Source organism: Tyto alba, unplaced genomic scaffold, assembly GCF_018691265.1.
Source record: "Tyto alba isolate M040663 unplaced genomic scaffold, T.alba_DEE_v4.0 Super-Scaffold_14, whole genome shotgun sequence".
Taxonomy (NCBI): Eukaryota; Metazoa; Chordata; class Aves; order Strigiformes; family Tytonidae; genus Tyto; species Tyto alba.
In genome coordinates this window covers 16102501-16129550 of record NW_024881276.1, presented here as the reverse complement: position 1 = coordinate 16129550, position 27050 = coordinate 16102501, and the positions used below count along the sequence as shown (strand labels likewise).

General features: G+C 37.2%; 1 protein-coding gene across 2 annotated transcripts in view; it reads right to left on the bottom strand.

Moving 5' to 3' along the window:
• Positions 1-27050, bottom strand: part of POLA1 (DNA polymerase alpha 1, catalytic subunit) — a 202874-nt gene that overhangs the window by 35473 nt on the left and 140351 nt on the right. For both annotated transcript variants that reach the window (XM_033010094.2, XM_033010095.2), the window contains one exon: positions 7777-7873. In XM_033010094.2, coding sequence (XP_032865985.2) covers positions 7777-7873 — 97 coding nt within the window. The remainder of the gene's footprint in view (positions 1-7776; positions 7874-27050) is intronic.

Here is a 27050-nt window from a genome sequence, read left to right as displayed (position 1 = left end):
CATCCTTTTCATCCTTAATTCTGGTTTTTGTTACTGGAAGTATTTTCCCCTTGATGATTTGCTTTAAAACTGTGACATAATGAATGCACGCTTGCTGTCACGATGAGTGTGAGAGAAAGGTTTGTATTTCTGATGTCATTTTGATATATCACAGTGTTACAGAACAAAAAAAAAAAAATCACTAAATCTAACACTTTACAGAACTCTTTTCATTCAATCTACCTAAGGTAGCTCATGACTTACTTAATATATAGAAAACAGGGGTTTTATCTGTCCAGTTTTAATACAATAGCAGGACAAAAGAACCATATAATGTCCTGAATATGAATTTTCTCTTCTTTAACATGCAGTAAATCATTTTTGGTTTCAAACTACACGGTCAGACAAATTTATAACCAAGTATGTAAAATAGTAAGTAACAAATCAGTATCCAAACATGAATGTGTATCAATACAGGAGAAGGTATTTTTGAAAAGCAATTTTACCCAATAAAAGAAGTCTTTGGCCCATGAGAAATCAGCTGCATTCCCCCTGTCTTTTGTGGAGTCAAGGTTCCACTCCACATATATGTGGCCATAAACAGTACTTTTCCAAACAGCTTTATAGCTGACACCTGGTACCTGAACCAGATACCCTCAACCAAAATATAAATAATAAAGTTACAAAGGTATTAACTGAAACTGTGCAACTTTCCGTAAATTCAGTATCAATGACAAAAAATAAGAGGCTCAAAATTTGCAGGCAATAGTCAAAGTTTCCAACCTAATTTTAAGGGAAATAATAATTAAAGACATGAAAGTCCTTCCACAACCCTCTCAAATTGTACTGGCCATGAAGAAAGCAAAAAGGAGAGCTGGTATTATGTACAACACTGTATACCATCTTCAGTAGGTCACTGGTCTTTTAAATAATCTCTAGTGAACAAATAAGATTTCAGAAAGTTTTTAGTAGATAATTACACTTCCTGATTTTGTAATTAGTGGAACTACATGTAATTACATAATAATTATGACGGTAATTACGTAATTAAGATGTATAATTATGTAGTAAAAAACATTATGGAAATAAAAGCCATCAACTGTATAAGCACAATACATTTTTAAAAATAAATTCTGTATCATCTGTTTAAAGCTACCATTTTCCTCAAAATATCAAAGTGATTATGAGCCATCACTGGCAAGTTCTAAAATACATTTCTTATGAGACTTAAAAATCATACAGATAATTGTGTCTTTTTAAAAATCTGTTTAAAGCCTTAGCTTCACATTATGCTTATGATGTATAGGCACATATATACTGAATGGATTATAGAGTTAGATTGTTTATATTTGTATTTCCAATTTATATTAAAATAAATTTTAAAAAATTAGAATTGATGTCAGAATTCTGGTATCTAAAAGACAGGAATTTTTTTTTTTAGTACACTGCCAGATCCATCAAACTTGAGGATCTTCTAAAAGAAAAATATGCTAGTCTTGCACTTTTCACTAGAGAAAAACGCTCACTGCTGTAAGAAGCAGTAGTCATTAGAAGAAGCCTTGTCACTTTTGCTTTGCATTTAACAACAGAACTGCTCCCCATCAAAAACCAACCCCAAACATTATTAACAGAGATTAAACCAGAATGACAAAGGTCTCTACAAGAAAAACATCAGTTGCAGATAAAGAAGAAACAGTGAAGAAAAAAGAGATTTAAAAAAAATTTTCTGTTTAGAGAAACTCACAAGAGAACTGAAAAAGGAGGCAGATGACATCAGAGAGATTACACCATTGCATGGGTTACAAGTTGGCATGTATCGATATACTTAACTAGGAAAAAAATCCTAAAGTGCAAATGAGAAGATAATTCTGTTCGCTTTTTCCCACCTACAGAAAAAAATCCATCAGTACAAGTAGGATATTTATTTAAAGAGGTCAAATAACCATACCAATTCATGAGAAGTCAGACGTTAGTTAAGCTACTACTTCACCCCACCTGTAACATTAATACAGTGTTCAAGGAAAAATAGTCTTCATTAATCAAAACCATTTTATTAGTGGTATGAGCCACAGTAAATGCACTCCTGTCATGCCACAGATTTCCCATGTTGTGGATATATCATAACTGTTTTCACTCATTATTTCCATTTATTTCATTCACAAGCAGAGAGAATAACTCAACAATTCATAACTCCAAGAGAGGTGTCACAGCCCATTTTGTGCTCAGAGAAAGGGTTACAGAAATGTACAGTGTAATGGGGTTTACTTAGATTTTGTAGGTTTAACAAGAAGACCACACAAGCAGAAACAGAATGTAGAAAAAGTTACACTTCAGATGTTAAAAAAGTCCAACTGGCAATAAAAGAATGTATGTTCATTATGGGAGGATAACTTAAGATTTAAAGATTAGCTAACCACCTATACATTATTTCAAAAGGGTCAAAAAATCTACAGTGATTAATTTTCAATAGATTTTGCTTTCAAAAAAGTTAATGAGATTTAAAAATGCTCAAGAAACGGTGACTCAAATTTAAGAAAAAAAGTTCAGGAATCTTCCTCTTCAAAACACACATTAAGGAAAAATGAACAATTGCTTTTGAAGATATACTAAAAGATTAAATTCTTGAAAATTGTTATTTTACAATCTCTTCAAAACAACATGATTGGAAGACAAAGTACTTGACAGCAAATGTGCAGAGGAGCATTTGTTTGCTTGGATGGAGGGATCACTATAGTGAACCAACGTCGTAGCTATAGTGTCTGGAGATGTGACGCAAACAGAAATGCTTAGTTTATAGAACTGTGTGCTCTGAAAAGAGATATGCCAAGTTTCAGCTGTTGCCATCTTAAAAATAAATGCATACATACATATGCACCTAGGTTATTTATATGATTTTGCCTTATCTTCCCCTGGAAAGTGCATGCAGATAACTATACCCCCTTTCTATTTTATTGCAACAAGTACTTTTCTGTAGTCTTCCTGCCTGGATATTGATAAAAAATGTGACAAGTTCTTCTGATGCTCTAAGTCTCCATTTCATTACACTAGTTTCACACACAATACAATCCTTCCAGCCCCATCTTCAGCCCTGCTCTCCTCCCTTTATCTGACTGAACCTCCACACGGTATCTCAGGAGCAGGAACACCTCCTTGCTCAGGCCCATCCTTTCGATCGCATTTGCAGCCAGTATGTCTCCCTCAGTCTCACCACTGTCACCCACTGACAGAAGGACATATGCTGAACCACACTGACAAGCAGCTCTGCCAACATCCCCATTATAAACTGTCTTCTCTCAAAGAGTTATAAAAATAAAATCTCTTCAACCTGCTATTTGGCACATCAAGTTATGAACATAGTGGGGAAAAACACCCAACACTGAAATGATAGGAGTCACACAAATATTCAGAGATGAATTTTATGGTTTTATGTCTAGGTCACACAGCTTAGAAGAATTTCATTTTTCCCAACACAGTTTTGCAGTTTATTCATCCATAAAGTGAAGTAGGCAGTTTTGGTGTTTGCATGGGAGGGTGGAGTGAGGCACACACAAAGCTGTGCTAAAGATATGAAAATATCCTCCAAATATGCATTGGCTTTTCCAAAACTGCAGTCCATAAGTATATGATCAAAACAATTATATTCTGTTTCCACAAAGTGGCATATACTTTAAAGTTGTAGGTCTTCCTAACAAGCAGGAACATTTAACCACTTTTCCCAAAGTTATCTTCCTCCCATCCTCACTTTCTTCTGCCTACCCATTAAACGGATATGCCCAGACTTTTTAGAATACAGTAACCATGGGCTCAATAGTTCAAAATATTCTGTGAAAGAATATACTGCAGCATCTGAGCAACTTCTGCCCCTGAAATACTTAAATGTCTTGTGAACAACATTGGTGGCCTTCCCTCTCTTAAAACAGGATGGTGGAAAGATAGTGGCTTTTGGTCCCATTCTACAGTATGGAACAGAAAAAAATCCTATGACCAGAATCCTATTCCTCTAAAAAAATTGCATCACCTCATCGATATTAATACTTTTGGAATAATGCTGCAGTCACTGTGAATAAGGAGACTGCAGCATCCTTATCTTCCATGAAGACTTCTATTTGATGCCAGGAGGGCAAACTGAACTAGACACCTGTGTGAGGCAGAGTAGTTGTACTAATTTTACATGGGCTCCGTTTCTCTTCATTTTTAAAGGTTTTCATTCTACTGTAGCAGCAAAATGAAAATAGGAATATCTTTGAATATTTAACAATACCAACATTTGAATGGAATAACGATACAAAGCTTACTACACTCTATTTTGATCTCCTGGCTATGACATAGCCATAAAAATATATTGGTTTCCATTTCTGAAGATAAGGTGTACAGAGTGAGCATGCTCCTCTGTGTGTATTTAAACATCATGTATTTAAAATCACGGATAGTTTACCTATCCTTTTTTTTCATCCAAATGAACAGAGGACGCTACTACTTTGCTACTCCTGCTGCTTCTTACTGCTCTGACTGTTCACCTAGGTAGCAATATCAGACTAAACCCACAATCCAGCTTTGAAAAACTAAGTGCAAGTAAGTGATGAAAATATTTTGAGTATGTTACTAGTCAAAATGCAGCATTTTTTCCTTTCCCAATTAAAAAAATAATTCAGAAAAAATACCCCTTACAGTATTATTGGCATCTGTAAATTAGGGGTTTTGGCAGAGTGATATTAAAAATTAATTTTGCTTCTGACCTGATACTAACTGTGCAACAGTTCCTAATTTACAAAGACAACAAAGAACGTAAAAAATTCACTTTGTGCAGTGTGAAAACTAAGAACTTTGCACTGTATCACAATGTTAACATATTAAACAGTATCGTCATGACAGACCTTAAACTTCCAGGTAAATGGAAACGTTTGTTTGGAGGATAAATGCTACTATTAATAATAGAACTAAAGACCCATAACTATATAATCTAGGTATTTCTGGATGGTATAATTGACAGCTAACTTCACCAGTCACTGAAACAATGAAGCGTTATGTAGACCAACCAGCTGGATTTTGATTCTTACAGGAAAAAGGTGGGCCAACTACAGTATACAAATGCTGACAGTAGATTACAAATGAAACATGAGTGAATAATGTTGTTGCAAATGCTGTAAACACCATACTGGTATAATAAACAGAGGAATGGTCTGCAAAACACGTTAATTAATCCTTCTGCGGTATTCCACTCTGATAGATCTGACCTACTGAAGATGTATTTAAAAAAACAAACATGAAGAGAAACTCTCCCCTTGTTTCTCCAAAAACCTCAGGATTGTATTTGAAAGACTACAGCATACATGTTTTAAATATGTAATACTCTAAGAGAAAGAAAATATTCTAATCACCCATTGTGCATGGAATAAGCTTCAGAAAGCAAAATTAATCTTAGATATAAAGAGCTCTCTATAGTAAGTACAGTGAAGCACCAGAAGAAACTGGTTGTAAAACCTGCTCAGTTCTAGAACCTCCATCACCAGAGGTTCTTTAAATATAGCCTATCTTTAAAAGGTAGGTTATGGTATTGATTCTTGTGCAAGAAAAGGGAGCAGGTTGAATGTCTTTTTGAACTCCCACTGATTTCACAATTACTATTTTAGATTCCATTTCAATAAATAGTATGGACCTTCAATATAAATATCTGAACAAACAAAACCTGTTCTGTAATTAAGGTTCTGTATTTTGAAGAGACGAGTATAGGAAATGCAAGTGAACTAGCAGCAAAATCTCAAGGTTCTGAATGAGAGAAGACATGAATTCTTTCAAACTATGGTGGAAACAGATTTATATCTTGAATCTCCAGCCATTGAAAATCTTTTGTTTTATAGAAAAATAATCCAAGATGAGTAACAACTAAAGCTGCTATTAAGAATAAACAGAATCCACGAGAAAGGAGAACAACTAATCTTTAGGAACTCAGTAAAAATGGCAATAAATGGTAGAATCACCTAAAGTCCGTGCAATTTAGGCTTTGAAAATCAACGTCCCAGAACAAAGCAAAAAAGCCTCCCCAAACCAAAAATCAAACCAACAGTAAATAAGTGGTTTAACCGCATAAAAAGTAAAGAAGAGACTGAAAGCATCAAAGATGTACAGAACCTACATTAAAACTTCGCTTTTATCAAAAATGACGGCAATGATGCTGATCACAAGGTCAAGGACAGAATGGCTTGTGAATGACGGCATGGAAACAAAATTTTTTGGCTTCCAAGAGAAAATAAACATGAGCTTCATGTTATGAAGTTAGAGATGTTACCAGTTTCCAAAAGCACAGTGGAGAACATCAGGGAAGGGAAAAAAATAAACATTTAGTGAATGGACATAAACCAGCCACAAACAAGTTAGAATGGGAAAATTATAGTGAACTTTCAGCCAACACAGAACAAGGGTCTGAAAAGCATCTTGAACAGCACCGAAAGGGGAAGAACCACCCTCAGGTTTCAAAATGAAATGCCATAAACTTGCAGTGGCTCTGCAAGTGCCATAAACTTGCAGTAGGTCTGCAGTGGCAGGGGGGATTGGACGCGACCACCCATGAAGCCTCTTCTACTCTTATGTACTAGGCAAGAGATCTACACACAGAGTAATTTGGTTCCAGCTAGCAGTAGCATCCACCATGTAACATTCCTTCAGTACATCTACAAAGTTGTCTTAGACTGAGAAGGCTCTATCATGTGACCTTCTTTGGAAGTATGAAGTCATTCTGAAGTGCAAGCATCAGAGTGAGTTCCCTGTCTTAGAGGGATTAGGAAAGGGAATGAGAACCTCTAAAAGAAGAAACATAAGTACAACAGGCCAAAACCAGACTGTTTGCTTATTTGAGCAATTTTTAGGTAAGAGGTTATGCTATTTTGATTTTCACAGAAGGCTTATCAAAATAACATTCAGAGAGACTGAGTTTTGTTTAGGCTCTTCCCATCACTCAGCAACCTCGCTGATGCTGCAGGGCAGGAGTGGGGAAGACTGTCACAGCAGAGCAGCTATCTGAATCATAGTCTCCAGCAGTAGCACCTTTTCCTCACCGGCACCACCAGAGCTGCACAGAGGGTGCAGTGGAAATGCTCTCTGTAGACAGGGTACTACAATGGTGGGACCCAAACATGGCTTTAATCAGAATTCCACGCTGACCAAGCATCAGCCTGCCTTCAGAAATACTGTTCTGTCATCTTGAAAATCACTTAGCTGCACAAAACCTGTGGTTCCATTACAGCTTAGAAATGTTTTAGTTCAGAAATGTTACAGCAATCAGAAGAATAGAAGAAAAAAAAATAATCTTCCTAACATTAGCTTAATCTCTATACTTAAGAGAGCTTTGTAGACAATTAGCATTACTGTTTTTCTTGTGCCATCATTTTCTCCCTGATAAAAGGTGTTTCTTCAATATTAATAGTTGAATGTAAGTTTTAATTTGCTTTTCTTTTAGATGTTGTATACATATACTTTAATTAATCTATTTACTGAAGCTAACGTGCCCTTCAAACTTCAAGCAGAGATTTCTCTAATAGCGTAACATGCAAGAAAAGCATTTTTTTCCAAAGCACAGTCGCTTCAAAAGAAGAAAAAAGACATGTAATATATTCTTACAGTGGCTAACTCTGACAACACATTCCTCTTACAGGGGGATTCCTAAATTCATACTTTCTTCTATTTTCTGTTTTAGATTATAGCATTGTACTTCAGATTTGAAGAGTACAGATATGTGGGTCTAGTTTCTAGCATGCAAGTTGATATTAAACTACAGTTAATTAATTACAAATTTAAGCTCACCTTTTTCATCTTCAGTACTTATTTTATCCATCGCATAATCCACATCAAAAATGTATCGGTAAAAGCAGAGCTGAGTGTACAGGGCTTTATCAGAATACTGTAATGTAAGAAGACAGTAATTAAAAACTCAACTCAAAACTGTGTCTCTTGCACCCATTTCTAGATTAATTATCAAAAGATGATTCCTTCTGTTTTTTTCTAACAGTTTGTATGTTCCATTCATGTCAGATTTTGAAACTTATAATTAAGCTTCAAAATCTCTTTATTACAAATCTTCACTTTTTCCTCACAATTTACACTAAGCATTTACATAAATCACACTAAGCTTACCCATTCTTGCACAAACATAAATCACATCTATCCATCCTTATAGATATGTGTATCACAATCATGTTTTAGCAACATAATTAAAGTCATAAGAATGATGGGACAAAGGAATCACTTTCGTGCTTTACTATATTGTACTATAATGCAATGATTTCAAAAAAGAAAAAGAATTCATGTATATTTTTGATGAATACAGGTGTTTGGATGTATTCTCTTCCCTCACCCCCTCCTTCCCCCCAGCTGTGGTTACATAAATTGTGAACATGCCATTCAAATAAGAACAGGTGCACATATACCTTTACAGCTATGTCATCACCTTGCTCTACACATCTGTGAAGGCTACTGCATGTTAGTAATCACACATTTAGTTCAGAAATCTGCAGGTGTGTACATGTGGAATATGATATTCAATCAAATGCTCTGAATGTCAGTGATGTCAAGCCTCTGTGCTACTCCTCTAGTTCAAAAGTACTATATGCATCGTAGCACTGTCTCTACTTCGTGCACTAGAAGATTGCTCGAATAGACAAGAGATCCATCTTGCCCACACTACAACTAAACCCTTTCAAGTTAATCTTCTTGAACTCTTCTTCAATAAAACCACATTCCAGTCCCTGTTGTTTAAGATATCAGAGTTCAAATATTGGCCAACAATGGTTTGAAGAGTTGTGCATTACAAAAATCCTAATTAAGAATGAGATAATGGTAACGGCATCGAACATGGAAGTACTGTCCATTTTTATATGTTTAGTACACATGTAGATTTGTATGAACTCTTGAAGATGTTCTTGCCGAGCTATAAAACCAATGAAGAATGTGGTTAGACCAACGTAAAACCGTGACTCAGTATAGCACAAGGAACGATCCCAAAAATGCAGTGGAAAGCAACTGGTAAACTATTTCTGCTTATTGGAATTCTGCTTTAACCTAGCTTTTCACTCTTCTACCCAATCAAGCCAAGTTTTGTTACTAAATTCAGCTAATTTTACACTTCTACTGACATTTTACAAAGTATCTATAACTATTAAGCAACTCATGTTGAGACATTTGACAACTATTACTATTGCTTAGGGTTTTTTTATATATTTTAACAGCATACTTTTTTCCACTTCATGTGAACCTATTTTAAAAAAAGACACACAGAAGCTTATTTTATTCCTTATTAGCTATTCTACGATATGCATCATCATTATACTATTATACACCAGTTATTTTTAGTAAATCCTGATTACTGCTTCCTGAAGAAGAAAAAAGGAGGACGACAGCGATTAAGTTATTTGTTTAGTTTTTTAGATTCAGCTGTAATTGCTGGTACACATCTCCCTGACTGCACACATGAAGCAGGTTGAATAGAACACTGAAATTACCTCCTTCATAATAGTTTGTTTTGATAATGTATTGTGTGTCGAGATGATGAGAAACAGTTGCTGTCAATTTGATTAGCCATTATATTTTTATGTTAATTGCCATTATTGGGTCCATTCTGTTTAGTGTCACCATAGAAGCCATACAATGTTAGCATAAATAACAAATTGGAGTAAATTAGGAAGATATATTTTTGCCAATTCATTTTAATTGCCCCTCAGTCCTTCCGTCGGTTAACGCAGCTGTTGACCCATAATAAGCGCTAGGTCAATATAGCTGCTTGTCAATTCAGAAATGCAAAGTGCTGTGTTGCTGGTAATGGATATACAACAACCTTTGCCAGCCAACTGAAGCAAACGAATGACAACCCACATGAAAGAATAAAGCATCAGCTATAGAGTTTAGTGACCTGATATTAGTAGGCAGGCTAATTGAAAGTCACTGCTTAAATGGATAAAGAAACTACAAAAATCAGTATGTAAAAATGTATACATGCACACATAGACATATATATGTATACTTACAATTTTTTTTTTTTTTACTGATAAATGTGCTAGTATCTCCTTCCCTTTAGCTTCCTGTTGCATCTTATAATTAGTAATTGGTGGAAAATAAAAGGTTTTGAAGATTTTTCATGCAACTAAGTATGAATATTATGGCATACTTATGAATCCAAGGAAGAGGTACCTTAAATTTAAAAGGACTTTAGGAATTACTTCTATCATCACTTCTTATATTTCCTTGATTTCTGATAACCTGTAGGTTTAAAAAAGGGAAAGAAGCCCAATCCCTAATACTTCAAACCCAAGTAATATTTTACTTTTAATGGTGAATTTTTTGTGTAAATAAAAACTGAGACCCCTAACATTATGGTAAGAACTTGGGCTAAAATTGTTCCATCAATTATGCATTCTTCCTTCCCATGAAAGACTGAATGGTAAGAACATAAAAATAAAAACCTATTTTGAAGTTTTTATTTGTTCCATGATGCTTGATTTCTTGATTTCATTAAGAACTGACTTCAGCAGATAATTCTGTTTCTTTGACAGTTTCTATTCATGGAAAGAATACTTTCCTCTTTCCATGCAACCAAACTTTTTTTTTTTTTTTTTTTTTAATTGGATTTAAACCAGCAATAAACAGATGAAGGAACCAAAGGTATATAGTTTGTATTCAGCACAGTTATTCACACTTGACAGAAAAATTAAGCTTCTAGTGTAAAAATAACAGATGAAATAAAGGAAAATTAATTGTGCATGGTCAACAAAATATTAATTTAAAGAAATATATGGTTGCGGAACTGTCTCCTGTAGCCTCAGGACACCAAGTGCAAATCTCCAACCTGCTTTCCTAGGAAGAATGTCTGATTACACAGATTATGTAATAGGAAACCTATGGTGTCTTCTTAACAGAGCTGGTGAATTACAAACACTGGAAAAGCAATTTTTCTCATGACTAAGCACAAAACTAGGGTACAAAATGCTCAGTCATGAAAAGAAAATAATCTCACTCAGCTACCACACATGCCAGGGAACGCTCACTAGGGCATACATCAGTAAAGGAGACTTCACAGACGCAATGCATTTGTTTTTCTGGAGTTCCTGGAGGTCAGCTGTGCCCAAGTCCACCCTGCTTGACTGCAATGACTAGCTTAGCATTTGTCTTGTCCCTCCAGCTGCTGATGTTTGAACCAGACACTGGAGTGAAGGGTAGCACCATCTCTTCTGTCTCACAAATGCCTAAAAACAGCTCCCTTGTGCACTTACTCCACCTCTCTCCAGCCCAGCAAACCGTGATGTGTTTTTTCCACATCAAAGCGAAATTTCAAGTGGAGAAGGGTCCCAACTCCCTCACAGCACAGTCAGGGAGCAGGGGATTTTTCCAGATGAAGCAGACACAAGTTTGCAACCCTTCTGGCGCAGCCAGAGAACCGAACATTTTTTTCTTAGCACAGAAAGGGTGGAAAAATTGCCAGTGTCCGTCTTTTCTCCTCTTTTTCAGAAATGCCAAAGCTCAGCTCTCTGAAAGTAAGGGGACTTGGAAAGATTTAACCACTGGCAATCATCTTCCTACCCCAAAGACAGTGCCTGAGAAGAACTTAAGATGCACTATCTCTCATCAGCTTTGCTGTAACAGAAGAAAGGTTGGTGGCAGCTGCATTTAGGTGCTGAAATTAGAAGGCCCCTCCCTCAGTGTCAGCTGTTTTAGATTATATCACAAGGAACATCAGCTAAAATGCCTCACTCCTCTCCGTCCTGTTAACAGGGTGCCTGACTGGCTAACACACCAACCTCTAAAATCCATTCAGTAGCTAAGGGCAGCATGGTGATCGAGAGAATCCAGGTAAGAAAGGTCTGAGGAAAGGAAAAAATAAACGGAAGGAAAAGTTGATGGAAATTCACAACAGCAAGGTAGCAGGAGGCTGAACTAATGAACGAATTCTAGTTTGGATGTTTTACTTACCTAGATACAGTGCTATTCTATTAAACACTTTTTAAGCAGCACCTAAAACCTCTGCATCTTGAGAGTGTGCATTTGAACAGACCAGAAAACTAAATGCCTTTACTTGAATTAATTTTCTTTGAACCATTGTGAATTCCTGTATTAACCAAAGTAAGATGTGATGGTCAGTGCTTTTTAGATTACTCATACTCCCCTACAGTAGACCGAAGTCCTATTTACCCTTTGTCATCTCTCAAATTCCTATAGTTCTCTATAGTCCCACCACACTCGTGACCTTTTAAATCTTTTCTGCATTCTCATTTTTTTCCATCCTTTTGCCTTCTTCTGCTCCCAACTCTTTCCCATTTCTTCAAGCCCTCTTTAGGGTGTTGCTATTTTGTATTCTTTGTCATTTACTGTTTTCTGTTGTGTCACCTATGGTTTTATGGATGATGAAGGCAACAAGAACTTAAAAAAAAAAAAAAAAACCAGAAAAAACTCTCCCTTCTATTTTGCTAACTCTATTACACTGCTTTGCAAAGGAGATAATTTCCACAGGCTACAGAAGTTATTTGTATTACTTCAATTAATTGTAATACAAAACAGTGGCACCACTTCATTAATCAGCTGCTTGAGAGAGTTACTTTTGTGAAAAGCCTTTTTGGTAATTTGATTAGAAAGAACAGTGGCTCTCACTACTGTGATATGATTCAGTATGTCCATCAAACACATTCTTTAGAACTAGTTCTTAATACCTTAAAAACAGGAAAGAAAAGGAATTTGAAAAAGAACTCCCTTGGCAGAAAAATGTGTCTCGGAGACTCTTTCAAGGCTTAGATGTAACGGAGCAAAGCGTACAGGAAATACTTCAGTGCTTTGAGAGGCATTTCCTCCCCTCCCCCCCTTAGAAAGATGCAGTAATTAAAACCTAATTATTATCTTCATTTTAAACAAAACCTAAAGTGAATACCAATTAATAACAACATACTAATGAGCATCTGCTGTGATGAAATTGAATATGAATGTGCTGCAAATTTCGGGTAATTTATTTTTTCGGGGAAGTGCCACTGGTCTCAATCTACTGCTGGAAGATTGTATAGACTGTACACATTTTGCATCGTGTCTCTTATGTGCAGCAATTTCTATTTTCAAAAAGAGGGCATAGCTCAGCTTTGTGGTTGTTTATATATCAAAATGCTATCCATGCTACAATGATTTCAAGGCAATAAACTGAAGTGTAAGACCATGTTTTACACACCTCACATATTCTTTTGTAAAAACAGGGCAGTTGCATCATACCAGGTTCACAGAGCCCCTATTAACCATGAGATTGTGAAGGCAGACGCTCCTGCAAGAAAAGAGCTCGTGAAGTGTAAATTAATGTTACGCTAAATACTCTTAAGTGTGTGTATCCCTCGCCTCATGCCAATGCTGATTTATACTGAAGCCCGGTCTTCTCATGCACCACAAAACCTAGTGAAAACAAAGTGCTAGTCTGTGTTGAATAGGCTGAAATAAACCGTGCCTGTAAAATAACTACTTCACATAAACCAAAAAGGTAAAATAAAGCACATCTAAATTGCAGCCTTTATGCTTTAGCATACAAGTAGTTTTTGAAAACTTACACCCATTTCTATTGAAAATATGAGACTGTTGGTGACCATCTTTCCTGACAGTAGCAGTGATCATAAACTAAATGGGGAGGCGTGGGTGTGGTTTCCTTCTTAACCCTCCAAACTGTCCACCCCCTCAATCAATATTAGGTTTTTTAAGTGTTTATGACTCACAGAGTCCATGAAAGAAGTAAAAGGAAACTCAAACAGATGTGGCAGGATTTGGATATGATTAAATTTTCCCTAATGCTTATGTTAACATGAACTCTATGACAAAAGAAGAGGTTCTTCCATATACATGGAGGGTAAGTGGGGGAAAAAACCCAAAAAGCACAGCAGAAGACTGGATGTTCTTGTATATTATGAGTGAAATGACAAGAACTTTTGCTGGTTTAAGACCTGTTTAGCAATCAGTGAGAACATTACAGAGGATCTAATTATAAAAACCAGCTCTGGATTGCAATGCCAGTGGAAGAACAGAAAAGTGATTGAGGAACTGGGTGAAGAACAGATGATGACACCTGTTGACAAGGGACACTGGACCGAATAGAGAGCTCAACAGAATACTTCCAGGGTGGATCCTGACAATACTATTACTAAATATTTTCACTAAGAAACCCTGGAGAAAAAGTAGCTGGCTATTGACAAGATTTAGGAGGCATGAACATGGCAAAATAGAAAAGGAAGGAAGTTTAATAAGGAAAATATTTCTGGCCACAGAAACAAAGAAGCTGAATAAATTATCTAAAACTAGGGAGAGTGCCAAGCTGGAACTGCTCTGCTTTGAGGACTCCTAAGAGGACATCTCAAGGCAAATGGCACAGGCACAAGATGAACACCAAGTGCCAGCAGATTGGGCAGTATTTACCTATAAAGCTCTGGAGGAATGGAAGAATGAAGCTGTTGGACCACTATGGTGGTGGATCACCTCTACTTAAAGCTGGCAGTGTAAGCAAAGACATGAAATAACTGTAAGCATGCAACCCTCTCCCCTATATCCTGGTCTCAAGTCTGTTCTACTGCTCATCTGAGCATGTGGTAAACCAAACTCACAAACTCACTAATAAAGCAAAAAATTACCTCTTTTCTAGAAATATGGCAGAAAAGTAACCCCCAAAATCTAACTGCCTACCTGTGTGACCAACAGCTGGCACAAGGTGAAACAGCAAACTGCATGGTAGTGGATGTGAATAAGCCCAACCAGCTATTGCTAGGAAGGGAAGGCAGCATGTTCCCCCGCTTTAGTTGTGGGTTTGAGCTCTGCCTGGCACCCAGTACTCAAGATCATCTCAGCAGCACAATAAGACCTGGCAGTGAGAACACAAGTATTATCCAAGAATCGGTCTTTTTGGGGGCAGGGTAATCACTTGCCTCACATGCCCTCAGTAGACACATGTCATTGTGAAGTGTTCTTTACTTTGAAATTTTCAGCATTAAGATGTTTGATTATTTTTTGGTATTGCTAATATTTAATACAATTATACAAGAGACAAGCACATAAAACCTGTACAAGACCAGATGCTATCTGCTCTGAGGTATCTTTTTTCTAAGAACACTATAACCGCAATCAATGACTAACTGCAGAGAAATTAGCTCTAAAAATGTTATATATGTGTGTGCACATGTGTGTATGTATACATGTCTATGTATTGCATGTACGTATGTCTGCAGATATATACGAACACAGACATTTTAATAAAAATACAATAGCAAAGAGTAAATATAAATGAGAAGCTTTAAAATATTAACATTTTATATAAATGTTGTTCCAGATTCTAAGAAACGTCCAGAAACAGCTCTCAAAATTAATAATGAAATTAATAAATAATTGGTTTTCATACAGAAAGTTTATTAAATTGATAAACAGGATCACACGAGGTGGTTAACTCCCATAATAGGAAATGTCATCAAGGTGGTCCCTTAGGTCAGTTCTTCCCCGCTAAACAAAACAGGGCTGACGAGTAAGCTCAAGCAAGCTCTGAACTGTTACTGTCCATATTATTACATTTTTAATGTTTGCTGATTGAATTTTGGGCCATGACAACTGACTATCTAAGAGAGAGATGGGGCATGGATCAGGAGATGATGTGCCTCAACCGTCTGTACTGGCACTATGGATCCAACTGCGCTCCAGCAGTCCCAAGCCCTGCCCCAAGAGACTTTGAACCCACAAGCATCCCCACATAGCCAGCATGCAACACACTGTTGGCTTCAAGCTGCAACACAGCCCTCATGTCGCTTTAAAGTCTCTGAACCTACGAAACATACACAAAGGCTGATCACTGGATTATGCATACAAACACCTGTCATCTTAGGTAACCTCTGTAATCAGAGGATACTTGACACTGGTACTGACAGAGCAATCGAAGAAAAAGGTACAGGACTTGGTTTTATCCAACAATTCAAGATTTTGCATTCTAAATCAGATGAATGAAATATATTTTAAAAAAATAATTTCATCTGTAATCTGCCTCATGGATCTGGAAAGGCCATGGACTATTTATGTTCTCCCTCTAAAAGCAGTATCATTGTATAACTGAAGAATTTGCAGGCTAACCAGTCTGGAGCCTGAAGATCCATGCTACACTGATGTACTTTAGGATGGGGATTGTACAAGAATTCTCAAAACTATCATCTACAGCACAAAGGTTAATATTTGAGGTTTTTCACATCAACCCAAACAAATGAGCTTTACTGGACAGATGATGAAAGACAGACATCACACTGGAACTGGCCTCACCCAGCAGCACATACCAGAAAAACTACAATATTGTATTTGCCCAAATGTATTGAACATTAGTCCGGAGAAGCACCAGCATGATCCCAAAATCAACTGTATTTTAAGAACCTCCGATCAACAATATTTGCGCACTTCAGATAAATTGTTGCTTAAAATAAGCAGCATATCGATATGCTCCTAAAATATATCCTCTCCTTGGTGCACAAGACAGAAAAAAAAAAAAAATCTGTTTAGATTTTTAAGAGAAAAACAAGCACTTTTACAAAGTCAGTCACTTATCTCTGGATTTCTGGAATTCCCTGACCCTTGACAATCTGGGGGAGAAGTAGTTAACATAAAAGGCTTGGTGACACAACATTAAAATTGAAAACCCCCTCTGTAAAACAAATCTGTCATTCTGTTCTGGAGATCAAGTACCAGGGCCAAGTATTCCCCATCCATCTTAAGTGTTACAGAACGAGCTAGTACAGCTCCAGAACTGTCTCATTCTAGGGAACTGATGGATCTACTCATTGAATGAAGAGCACTCATATCAGTTAACTATAGGTCATCTGCTTATTCGAAACAGAAAAAATAAGCACACACATAGAAACTCTCATCACTGAACAGAATTCTTTTACCTTTCAAGTAAGTACATGTTTTTCCATAAAAATTTGTAAAATCATTATGTTCTTTCTAACAAACAAGAACCAAACTGTAAATATCCAGAAAACGTACCTTACAAAAAGATGTGTTACTACAGTTGAAAGAATCAAACTACTAGCACTCTGTACAGCTGAAATCTGCATACAAAACCTCCACCTATGCTCATGGAGAACTGCTCCTCATGGAGAATGCAAGTCATACCCTATTTCTCACAGCTGGAAACTGTGACCCACATTTCTCACAGCTGGAAACCAAATAAATCAAGTGGGACCCAACCAAGAAGACTATATGAAACCACCTTATCTAGGAATAAATTCTGCCTAAAGGGAAAGACTTTGCATAAGGTGGCTCCCAGACCAGAACCACAAATCAGCCGTCTATCAGCTGCAGTCCTATTTCATGGCAAAGAGCAAGAGGACGTTATTGGAGGCCTGAGGCTACTAGGAGTTTCCTAGAGGCCTCTGCAGACTAGGTATAAGGCTGGTTTTTTACCATTTCATGCAGTCTGCTGACATGTCAAGAATGGTTGTGTATTGCCAAGGATGAGCGAAAGGTTATTCCTCATTGTCTTATCTGAGGCACATTTTGAGTTTTCTGTCTGCTTGAGAAAATACAGGATGCCACTTCTGATGGTCAGACGCAGGATGCTATGGACAACAATGGAAAAAAGATGATCGAACAAGTCCCGTTCTCACAATGTAGACTGTAGCAGAGGTAACAAGTTTCAATTTGGAAGTAAGATATTTCTGTTTACATAAATGATTTTAATCTAGCTCTCTATTTGCAACCTTGATTTTTTATTTATTTTTTTATAAATAAAATCTTTTCTCACTGATTGATACACTTTACACAAACATTTGGCACTTGTTAGCTATCCAGAAGCATACAGTATGAAAGTGCAATCTATGTAAGCAACTTGGCTTATACACATTTATTTAAATTACAATTTTGTTATGAAATGGGTAACATTGCATTTCTTTTCTGCAAAATAATTTACTAATATTTGTGAAAGACTTTTTTTAACTGAATCTTGATTATCATTCAACAAGCACAAGTGCAGCATTTAAAAACTGGTTTATTAGTAAATAAACAACACTATAAATAGGCTAGATACACAAGCAAATAAGCTTATCTAAATATGTTTTAGATGTATAAGCTTGCATGTGAAAACAAAAAAAAAAATCATTTACAGAGAGAGAACTAAACATGCTGCTTTGGATTATCATATTCCTGTTTCACAAGACTTCAGGACTCATTTCCTCAATTATAGGATTTAGCAAGAAAGTAAGAAGTTTGGAAAGCTAGGTATCCCCCTTCACCTCCCAGTTTCTTGTTTTTTAATAAATTATTCTTTGAGCTCAAGTAGTTAAATAATCTGAAGCAAGGAATGTATCTGCTGCAGAGGACACTATTTTGCCTATAACAATTTTGGCATTTCAGTAAATTCTAAAGGACTTGGCGTCAATGTTCCTTCTCACTGATACTGATTTTTCTTAAAAGTGAAGACAGTAAGGAATGGTTCAGCTACTCACCATACACCCTGAAACATTTTACTATTGGAAGATCAGAACTGTTAGAGATTGATTCAAGTCCCCATCTCTATGGTACCAACAATATAAACAAGTAAACCTTGAAACTTCTCAGACCATGCAAGATCACTGCTTCAGCTGAAAGGCAAACAGACTTTCCATGGTTTATTTAACTTGCCCTAACTTACTCTGGAGCCAGGATGTACACAGGTGACTCTGTTAAATAAGATCTTTATTCCTCTGTTTTGGTTAGACGAACCATCCCCAACAGGTTATAGTAACACCTGTCTATCTGCATCAGTGTATATGATCAGGTTTATCAATGCAAGTCTTGATCTCATGTCTCTGAAGCAGCTCTCTCAGACTTCAATCGAATGCCTCTCTACTAAATGCTAAAGAGAAGTCATGCTATGCGGATGACAAAGCAAAGAACATCTTTTCTGTGGGTGGCACCAAAATGTTAAGATCAGTGGTGTACAAAGGCACAACTCGGTGACTTATAAGGCAACTTTATCTACTACTCTAGGGTTGAAATCAATGGCAGCTCTTCAGGCACCAGACACAACTCCAATAGCTTATTATGCTGCCACCTGCTCCTTCTACAAATAGTCAATGTTATGCAGGATTTATCCCCATATGTCTTCCTTTCTGGGCAAAATGTAGGTTATTTTCAATCTCCTTCTTCATAACTCAAAATGGATTTTTCGGCACAGAAAGTGGCATTGGCAACAGTGCGTACACTAATTTTGATGCATTTTATTTTTTAATGCCATTTTCTCTACATACGTTCCTGGCATTGTCTACCAAGTCTAACAGTGTTCTGGGTGACACAGGTTTCACCAGGCAATGCATGTTTAAAACTGATTGTTACTGATGTTAATTTTGTAGACTGCTTTGAAATAACCCAGAGGTTCTGTCCTGCATCCTTCGATTGGCAAGGTCAGACAGGAAAGGAGAAAGACACCAACCCTGAGATTATCCAAAAAGAAAAGGAATTAGCCCACCTAAGAACAGGCAAAGATTGAAAATTTTACGTTTTGCTTTTGTCAGCTGCTCTGACGAGTGAGGTCAATAGTGTGTTAGAATGTTCCAGAAGAAAAAGTGTAGGTCAAACACCACTCCCACCACCCCCCAGGGAATTTTCATTCAAGAGGTGCTGAATAAAGTTCAGGAAAAAATTATATAACAGTCTGGAAGGTTATTCTGAAGATTTTCAAAAGCTTCAAAAATCGTTATAACAAGTAATATTTGAGCTACTGAAGCCACTTAATAACATATTAAAAAGTAAACACACCGATTAAAAATGATTCTCTAATAACATGATGTGAATGATCTAAATCACCTATTCATTTTCATGGGACACCCCAAAACATGAAACTAAACTGTAATGGATTTAATAGCTGTGACAGAGACAGCTCTGTAACTCATTAATAACTGTAATCTATATAGTCCTTTTATTGTCACACCTTATTGTTTCTAGTATGGATACAAGGGACTATGTGTTACTTTCCACAGGTGCTTCCCATGTAACACAGTTTCAAAAAAAAGAAAAGAAAACCAGAAATGTCCATCACCATCATTTTTTGTAACTAGAGCTTCATAATATGAGCAGTAGAACTTTCTATATGTAGTTGGTTCATGTTAATGATTCTGTACATAATAATCACAGCTCTGGAAATGATCAACTGGAAATTGAGATGGGATGGGGATGGAGCACAAGACTGAAACTGCCATTTTCCCAGCTTCCCTGCTTATGATTTGAATAGTGTCTCCTTGTTTCTCACAAGTGCAAGGAATCCAAGCTAATTATTACTGAGTTATCATCAAACAAATTAAACTATCAGGTTATTACCACAGATAGGTAAACAAAGACCCAAGAAATAAATTGTAAACAAAACATATGGAGAATTGGTACTTCCAAGCAAGTTATCCCCTCTAAATGAAAACTGTTTGTCTGAAAACTGTTGTATTTTTAAGAATACAGACTGCCTTAAACAATCATCCTCAGTGGATTAAATCCTAATGTTCTCACACTGAAAGAGATTGGTGACAAATAACTGATTTCTCTAATGGGAAACCCTCTCATAATTATTTTTACATGTAGCTGAAAGAAATACTGGTTTAAATAAAAATAATAGGTTTCTTGCTGCTGGAGAGAAGCAAAAGGTGTTGAACTGTGTAGTAACCTATGCAATAATTAGATATGATTTAAAGAGCTCTAACTACAAAGTAAGCAAAATGGTGATTGAAGTATTCTTCATCATGGAGAGTACACTGGCAAGTTATGGCTCTGACAGAGATGAGAGAAACCCTGGACACCAAGAACTCCGCTGAACCCATGTAAAACTGTGAAATGGTACACACTCACAAAAGTGACAAAAAGTTATCCTTTCATACTTCCATTCTCTAACAGAAAAGGAACTGTTGGTATTTAAGCATTAGACAAGGACAGACAAGACCTGTTCTCCACCTCTGTTTCTGAAAAGAGCTGCATACCAGTAGGTGAATCTTTAGGCCTTCTGGTAGCTTCAGCTCCCCTTCTGTAAAGTTAGGGCATCTGCAAACAGTGTTGGGTGTTAATAAAAAATTACTAAAGCTGTGAGGCATTAGATACTCTATCATCATCTATTAAAAAACAGAAAAAAAAAAAAAGCGTTCTAAAGATTAGTTCTTCCCCCAAGGGCTAGAATTAAGTTTGCCTTTTATATAAACATCTATCCAGGCAGAACTCTATGTTTGTATTAGGAGTTTTGAGTGTTCACATTCAACAAGTGAAGAATCATAAATTTAACCCTTCAAACTTTACAACAAGCTCTTAAAAATAATACCGACAGGCGAACTGCATGATGCTTCTTTGCCCTGACACCAAAACGCTAAAGCAGATCAGGTATTTCTTTAAAAATTAAATATGTTATTTTACCAAATACAAGTTATATTATTTTACCAAATACAACGGAAAAGACAAAAAGTAATTTGTGAGGTTCCAAACTGGCAAAGCAGGAGATCTTGTGATAATGGGTCTTCCAGACAAAAGTCTGTAGGAAGTTCAGAAATAGTGTCTAAGTGACAGCAAGCCTCACAAGAAAACCATGCATCCACTTTGCTACATTTCTGAGTAAATTATGGGGGGTAAGCTGGAAGAGGAATGTGGTATAGTTACTGATAGCATGAGTACCTCCAAGTGCAAGGGATATTTTGTCTCTAGGACAAAAGCAGCTGATTGTGACAGGAAGGCATGGAACACCCCCATGAAAAACCTTCCTTTCCAGCAATCTGTTGGTCAGAGCAACATTCTGTTCATTTCACAGTTTTAATAAACTCCTTTTGAAAGAATCTTCTCACTTTTGTCTCAGAGTAGTCTAGGGACTTATAACTACTAGCTTTTTGTTAGATACTTAACTTTCCTTATGATAGCACTGAAAATTTTCCTGAGAAGTTCAACGTATCTGAAGAAATTGGATCAGATGCTTCAAATACTGGACTTGGTGTCCCCCAAGGGAAGTTAAAATGTGTAATCAATCAATATAACATTTACTGTTCGGAACTTGAGACGCCTTAATGAGAAGTACAATGATACCAGACAAACCTTATTACCATAAACAAATAATTCTAGGAGTTAAGAAGCCTTACCAGAAACTTCTCCCTCTTTTCCAGTGATCAAGGAGAACATAAGGGTACTGCAGTATAAAGCTACATAAACCTGCAAGCTGTGCACTCATGCATGCATTTCAAAGGTGGGAACCCATTTAGCAGATAAATTGAGAAAGAGCATGGCCTCTGAGTGTAGAAAAGCAAGGAGTTTCCTCACAAGATTTCCTTCCCTGTTCTGTATGACAGTGACTGCAGCTATAGCACTGCCATAAAAGGACAAACTGTATGTGGTGGCTTGACCCTGGCTGAAAACTAGGTGGCCACCAAAGCCACTCTATCATGAGGAGATAGAGTGGAGAGAGGAGAGAAAAATGTAACAAAAGGCTCATGGGTTGAGATAAGGACCAGGAGACATCACTCACCGACTACAATCACGGGCAAAACAGATTTGACGTGAGGAAAGGTATAATTTAATTTACTACGAATCAAGTCAGAGTAGGATAAAGAGGAATAAAACCAAATCTTAGAAACACCTTTCCCGCCCAATCCCTTCTTCTCAGGCTTAACTTTACTCCTGATTTTCTCTACCTCCTTCCTCCTGGCAGCACAGGGGGGATGGGGAATGGGGGTTGTGGTCAGTTCACCACACGATGTTTCTGCCTCTCTTTGCTCCTCAGGAGGAGGACTCCTCACACTCCTTGCCTGCTCCGGCATGGGGTCCTCCACAGGCTGCAGGTCAATAACTGCTCCACCATTAACCTCCACGGGCCGCAGGGGCACAGCCTGCCTCACCACGGTCTTCACCAGGGGCTGCGGGGGAACCTCTGCTCCGGTGTCTGCAGCACCTCCTCCCCCTCCTTCTTCACTGACCCTGGTGTCTGCAGAGTTGTGGCTCTCACGTACTCTCACACCTCTCCTGGCTGCTGTTGCACAGCAACTTTCCCCATTCTGAATGAACTATGTCATCCCAGAGGTGCTACTACCATCATTGATGGCCTCGGCCTTGGCCCGCGGAGGCTCCGTCCTGGAGCCGGCCGGCACCAGCCCTGTGGGACATGGGGGAAGCTTCCAGCAGCTTCTCACAGAAGCCACCCCTGCAGCTCCCCTGCTACCGAAACCTTGCCATGCAAACCCAATACTCCATAACAACAGGAAAGAGGGGAACGGAGAATTTCTGTAATGGGACAGACATTTCAGAAACTTTTCAGCTAGAACGAGTGACATCTGAGGTTGAACTGCAGCCAGATGGCTCCTGATCATGGTGCAATACTTGCAAAAACATTTGATCAAACCTAATGGGTTAGATAAAACTGTGGTATTGCTCTCAAAAATACTAGTTTCCATTCAAAGAGGTGAACCTCACTAGATAAAACACTCTTAAAAAGAAGGATCTGATGTCTACTAAAATTCTAGTCAAAAGGAAAAACTGTAGACTTTGTCATATATTGCCAACACTGGCATTAGAATATAAATCATCATCATTTACTTATACACCCATAAAAAGTAGCCCAATCACAACTGAATGCATGTTAATTTTTCTAGTAACTTAAAAAATTAATTGCAAAAACTCACTTCTTCTCTAAATAACTTATCTGTGCTCACAAACTCTGCTAACTGAATTTCATTTTCTGAGGAACCACATTGTTTTTTATCAGATACCCATCTTGGAACTGCACAATGATGTTCTCTGCATCAAGCCTCTTCTTGAATACACAATTTTTGATGCCAGCCAAATCTACTTCATGAAGGAATAAAAGTAGAGAAAGAAGCTACGCTTCAGTAAGCCAAAAAAAAAAAAAAAAAAAAGCTAAGCAGAGTGCCTATTGTGGTATGTAGTTTAGAGAAATTCAGAACCGATCCAACAAAATAAAACCATCAGTAGGAATGATGCTCGCTCTCTTTGGAGCTCCTCCTTCCCAACATTTCTTAATGGGTTGATGCTGTAGCAAGGACCCACTAGTGAACTTGTGTTACTGCCATCACAGTGCTACAGTAGGATGCAAGCCCTTTGAATAACAGTGAATTAAGAGATACTGGTAATCGGATTCCTCAAAAGCTACCAAAATATAAGCAGTTTTTGCCATTCCACTCACAAATGCATCTCCAACCCTTCCTCCATTAAAAAAAAGTCCCTTATGTAGACTGTGTAAAAAGTTTGTAGGTAGCTAAACATAGTAAATCTTACAGGGAACATAAATCATGAATAATTAAGACATTTAATTTGTTAAGATAGCAAAGTTGTATTTCTGGGATTTAGAAGACAGCAAACACAAAAAAGTAAACTGAAATTTAGGACCAGCGAAAGTACTCATACATACGTACAATAAAAATGTCAATCATGTAATCTTAAGTAAGACTGGAAAAAAAAATGACCTTATCCTTTATAGTATCATGCAGCACCCCAGTGCCCAAATTATAGGGCATATAAAGATGAACAAGGAAGAGGACATTCCATCCGGGTAGGGAAAGAAAAAATTGCCCAGAGCAGATGCACTCAGAGGATTTAGTAACAATATTTAGAAAAAGTAATCAGAAAAATGTAGCTCTCAAAAGTTTCGGGCCTACGAGAAGTTGGACTGGCTAATTAGCCATCTTTATAAGCTGGACAGGATAACGAGCACCTAATGAAATGTACTTACTGCAAAATAGAATGTCAATGATCATTGTTATTGTTTTATACTCTTGTAACTTTTTCCTTGAAAAATTACGATTTTAACATTGTTATCATTATTCTTAAATCTTGTAACATTAAAAAGCTCATTCCAATTCTGCACAGCTAGGCAGCTGATTTCCACAGGCATGGCAACCCTGACACAAGTACAAGCCTGCTCATGTAGCAGGCAGGTCCACAACACAAATCAAGGTAGATAAGAGTGTGCCTGAATCAAAGGTGACAAAGGGAGTTCTTCAGTGATACTACCACATTCACCTTCTGCTCTCCACAAGGAAACTCTTTAGGATTTTTCACCTTCCTGATAAATCCAAGACTCTTGCTAGCAAGGGTGCATACACATCAAGTTCAATACAGCTAAATACAGCCAGTTGGGAAAATTTAGCATTTCCCTTACTCTTACAGCTTATACAAAAGACACATTTTTCTTCATTGTCTTTTCATTACAACCTTTCATCTTTTATTCACCAAATTTATATATCCCACTCAATTTTATCTTTACTTCACTGTATAAGACTGCAATGGGAATTGACTGTTGAAAGGATGTCATCATTAGTACACTATTTCTTCACAAGGCTTCAAGTTTATATTATCAACATTAGGTCATCAATAACTTTTTGTAAGGTGATGCACTGGATATATTCTGTCAAGAACTGTCAATTCTTTTAAGGTTTACACAAGTATAAAGGAACACTACAAGTTCAAAATTTTTTTTTGCAAAAAGTTGGGGGAGGTGTGGTTTTAAAAAAAATATTTGTGTAGCCTACAATGAATAACTTCGTACATATAGTACAGGTAACCAGAGGAGCTGTCTCAAGCACAAAATTGATTTTTATCACACCTAGCTCATTGTTTGGAGCTTCTATATATTTTTGCAATTGAGATGAGAATGAGGCTGAAAGCTGACTGGAAGACATATATTAGGTTAGATAACAACAACCTTGTGTGGCAGCAGGAAAGCAGCCAAACCTCATACTATTTATTATCCATGCCAATAAACTGGGTTTTTAAGTGAGGAGTTTTGAGTGGTTTTCAGCAAGGGGAAGAACATACTAGCCTTCCCACCCATATCATGCAGTACTCCTCTACATTATTTGCTAGCTGGAACCTCTCAGCTGTCTTAACAAGATCACCCATGCAAAAATCTAACCAGCAGGATTAGAGCACTGATGAACAATAAAATAAAAATCCGAGAAAATGGCAACATTTTGTTATCCATGTAGAAGTACTGAGAAGTATTCTTTACCATTCCTGCCACCTGGGCATTCAGAAGCATGACATTCAACAAATCATCTAGATCATGACAGAGTAACCAAATGCATATGTGCATCTATGCCTTTTCAAGCAAGAAGTTTAACTACTTCTGTCAATCCATCCAGCTCACGAACAACAGACTTTCACGTTCTACATGAGATAACCTGTGGAGCAGAAAAGCATTTTCCCTAAGTATCTCATCACAGGGCTATCAAAAAACTTAAAAGTAGTTTTTGCAGGGTTGTGCAAAGTCTCAAAAGGAGTTTAAGGTTTGTAAGACAGAACATGAATATTTCAGTTTTGTCCTGCACTAGGTGATTAAATAAGATAACCTATTCTTCAGGTCAAATTATGCTGAAGGTTTCACATAGCACCGTAACTGTCTTAGCATAACCTGTTCAAAAGTTTTCCACAAAATAAAAATAAGACTGAAAAAACCCTGTCTAACATGACAAAACATGTTATCATTACCATTTAGCTCCTAGAATATAACTTTAACAAGTGCTATTTCACAGCTTCTGTAACGTTCCCCACTTTCTTACACTCTAGAAGTAAATGTCATTAACTGTACAATCAAAATACCAAGAAACCCAAAAGGGTGAATTAATTCTTTCCCACTTCATGGAATGTCCTCCCATATAACAACCAACTCCATAGCAACTATTCTTATTAGAAGTTAATTCTTCTATACTAGCCCTTCTCTCCTTTTTCTACTGTTGTCCAGTCCTATCTTGCAATTACAGCCTGTTCCTGCAAGAGAGATCTACCAAAAGCACAAAGCGATTCTAGCGAGCCATCCTCATGATGGATCTGTCTCCAGAAGTGAACAGAGCATTATCTTTCAGATGAGATGAAGGTGACGCATGGTCATTAAAGGTCCTGCGGCACACTTTGTTAAATTCTGGTGGTTTATCCTAAGTGTTCTGGCCAAATTAACTCTACTAGACTCCAATTTGCTCAAATGCCTCAAGTTCCCTTTGCAGCTTCGTTTGCTACAGTATTCTTCAGCTCTTGCTCTTAGCTGTCACGCGATGTTTCTCTAGGTTGTTAAACAGCTGCTGTGTTCAATCCTTGAGGTAGCTGCACTTCAGTGATAA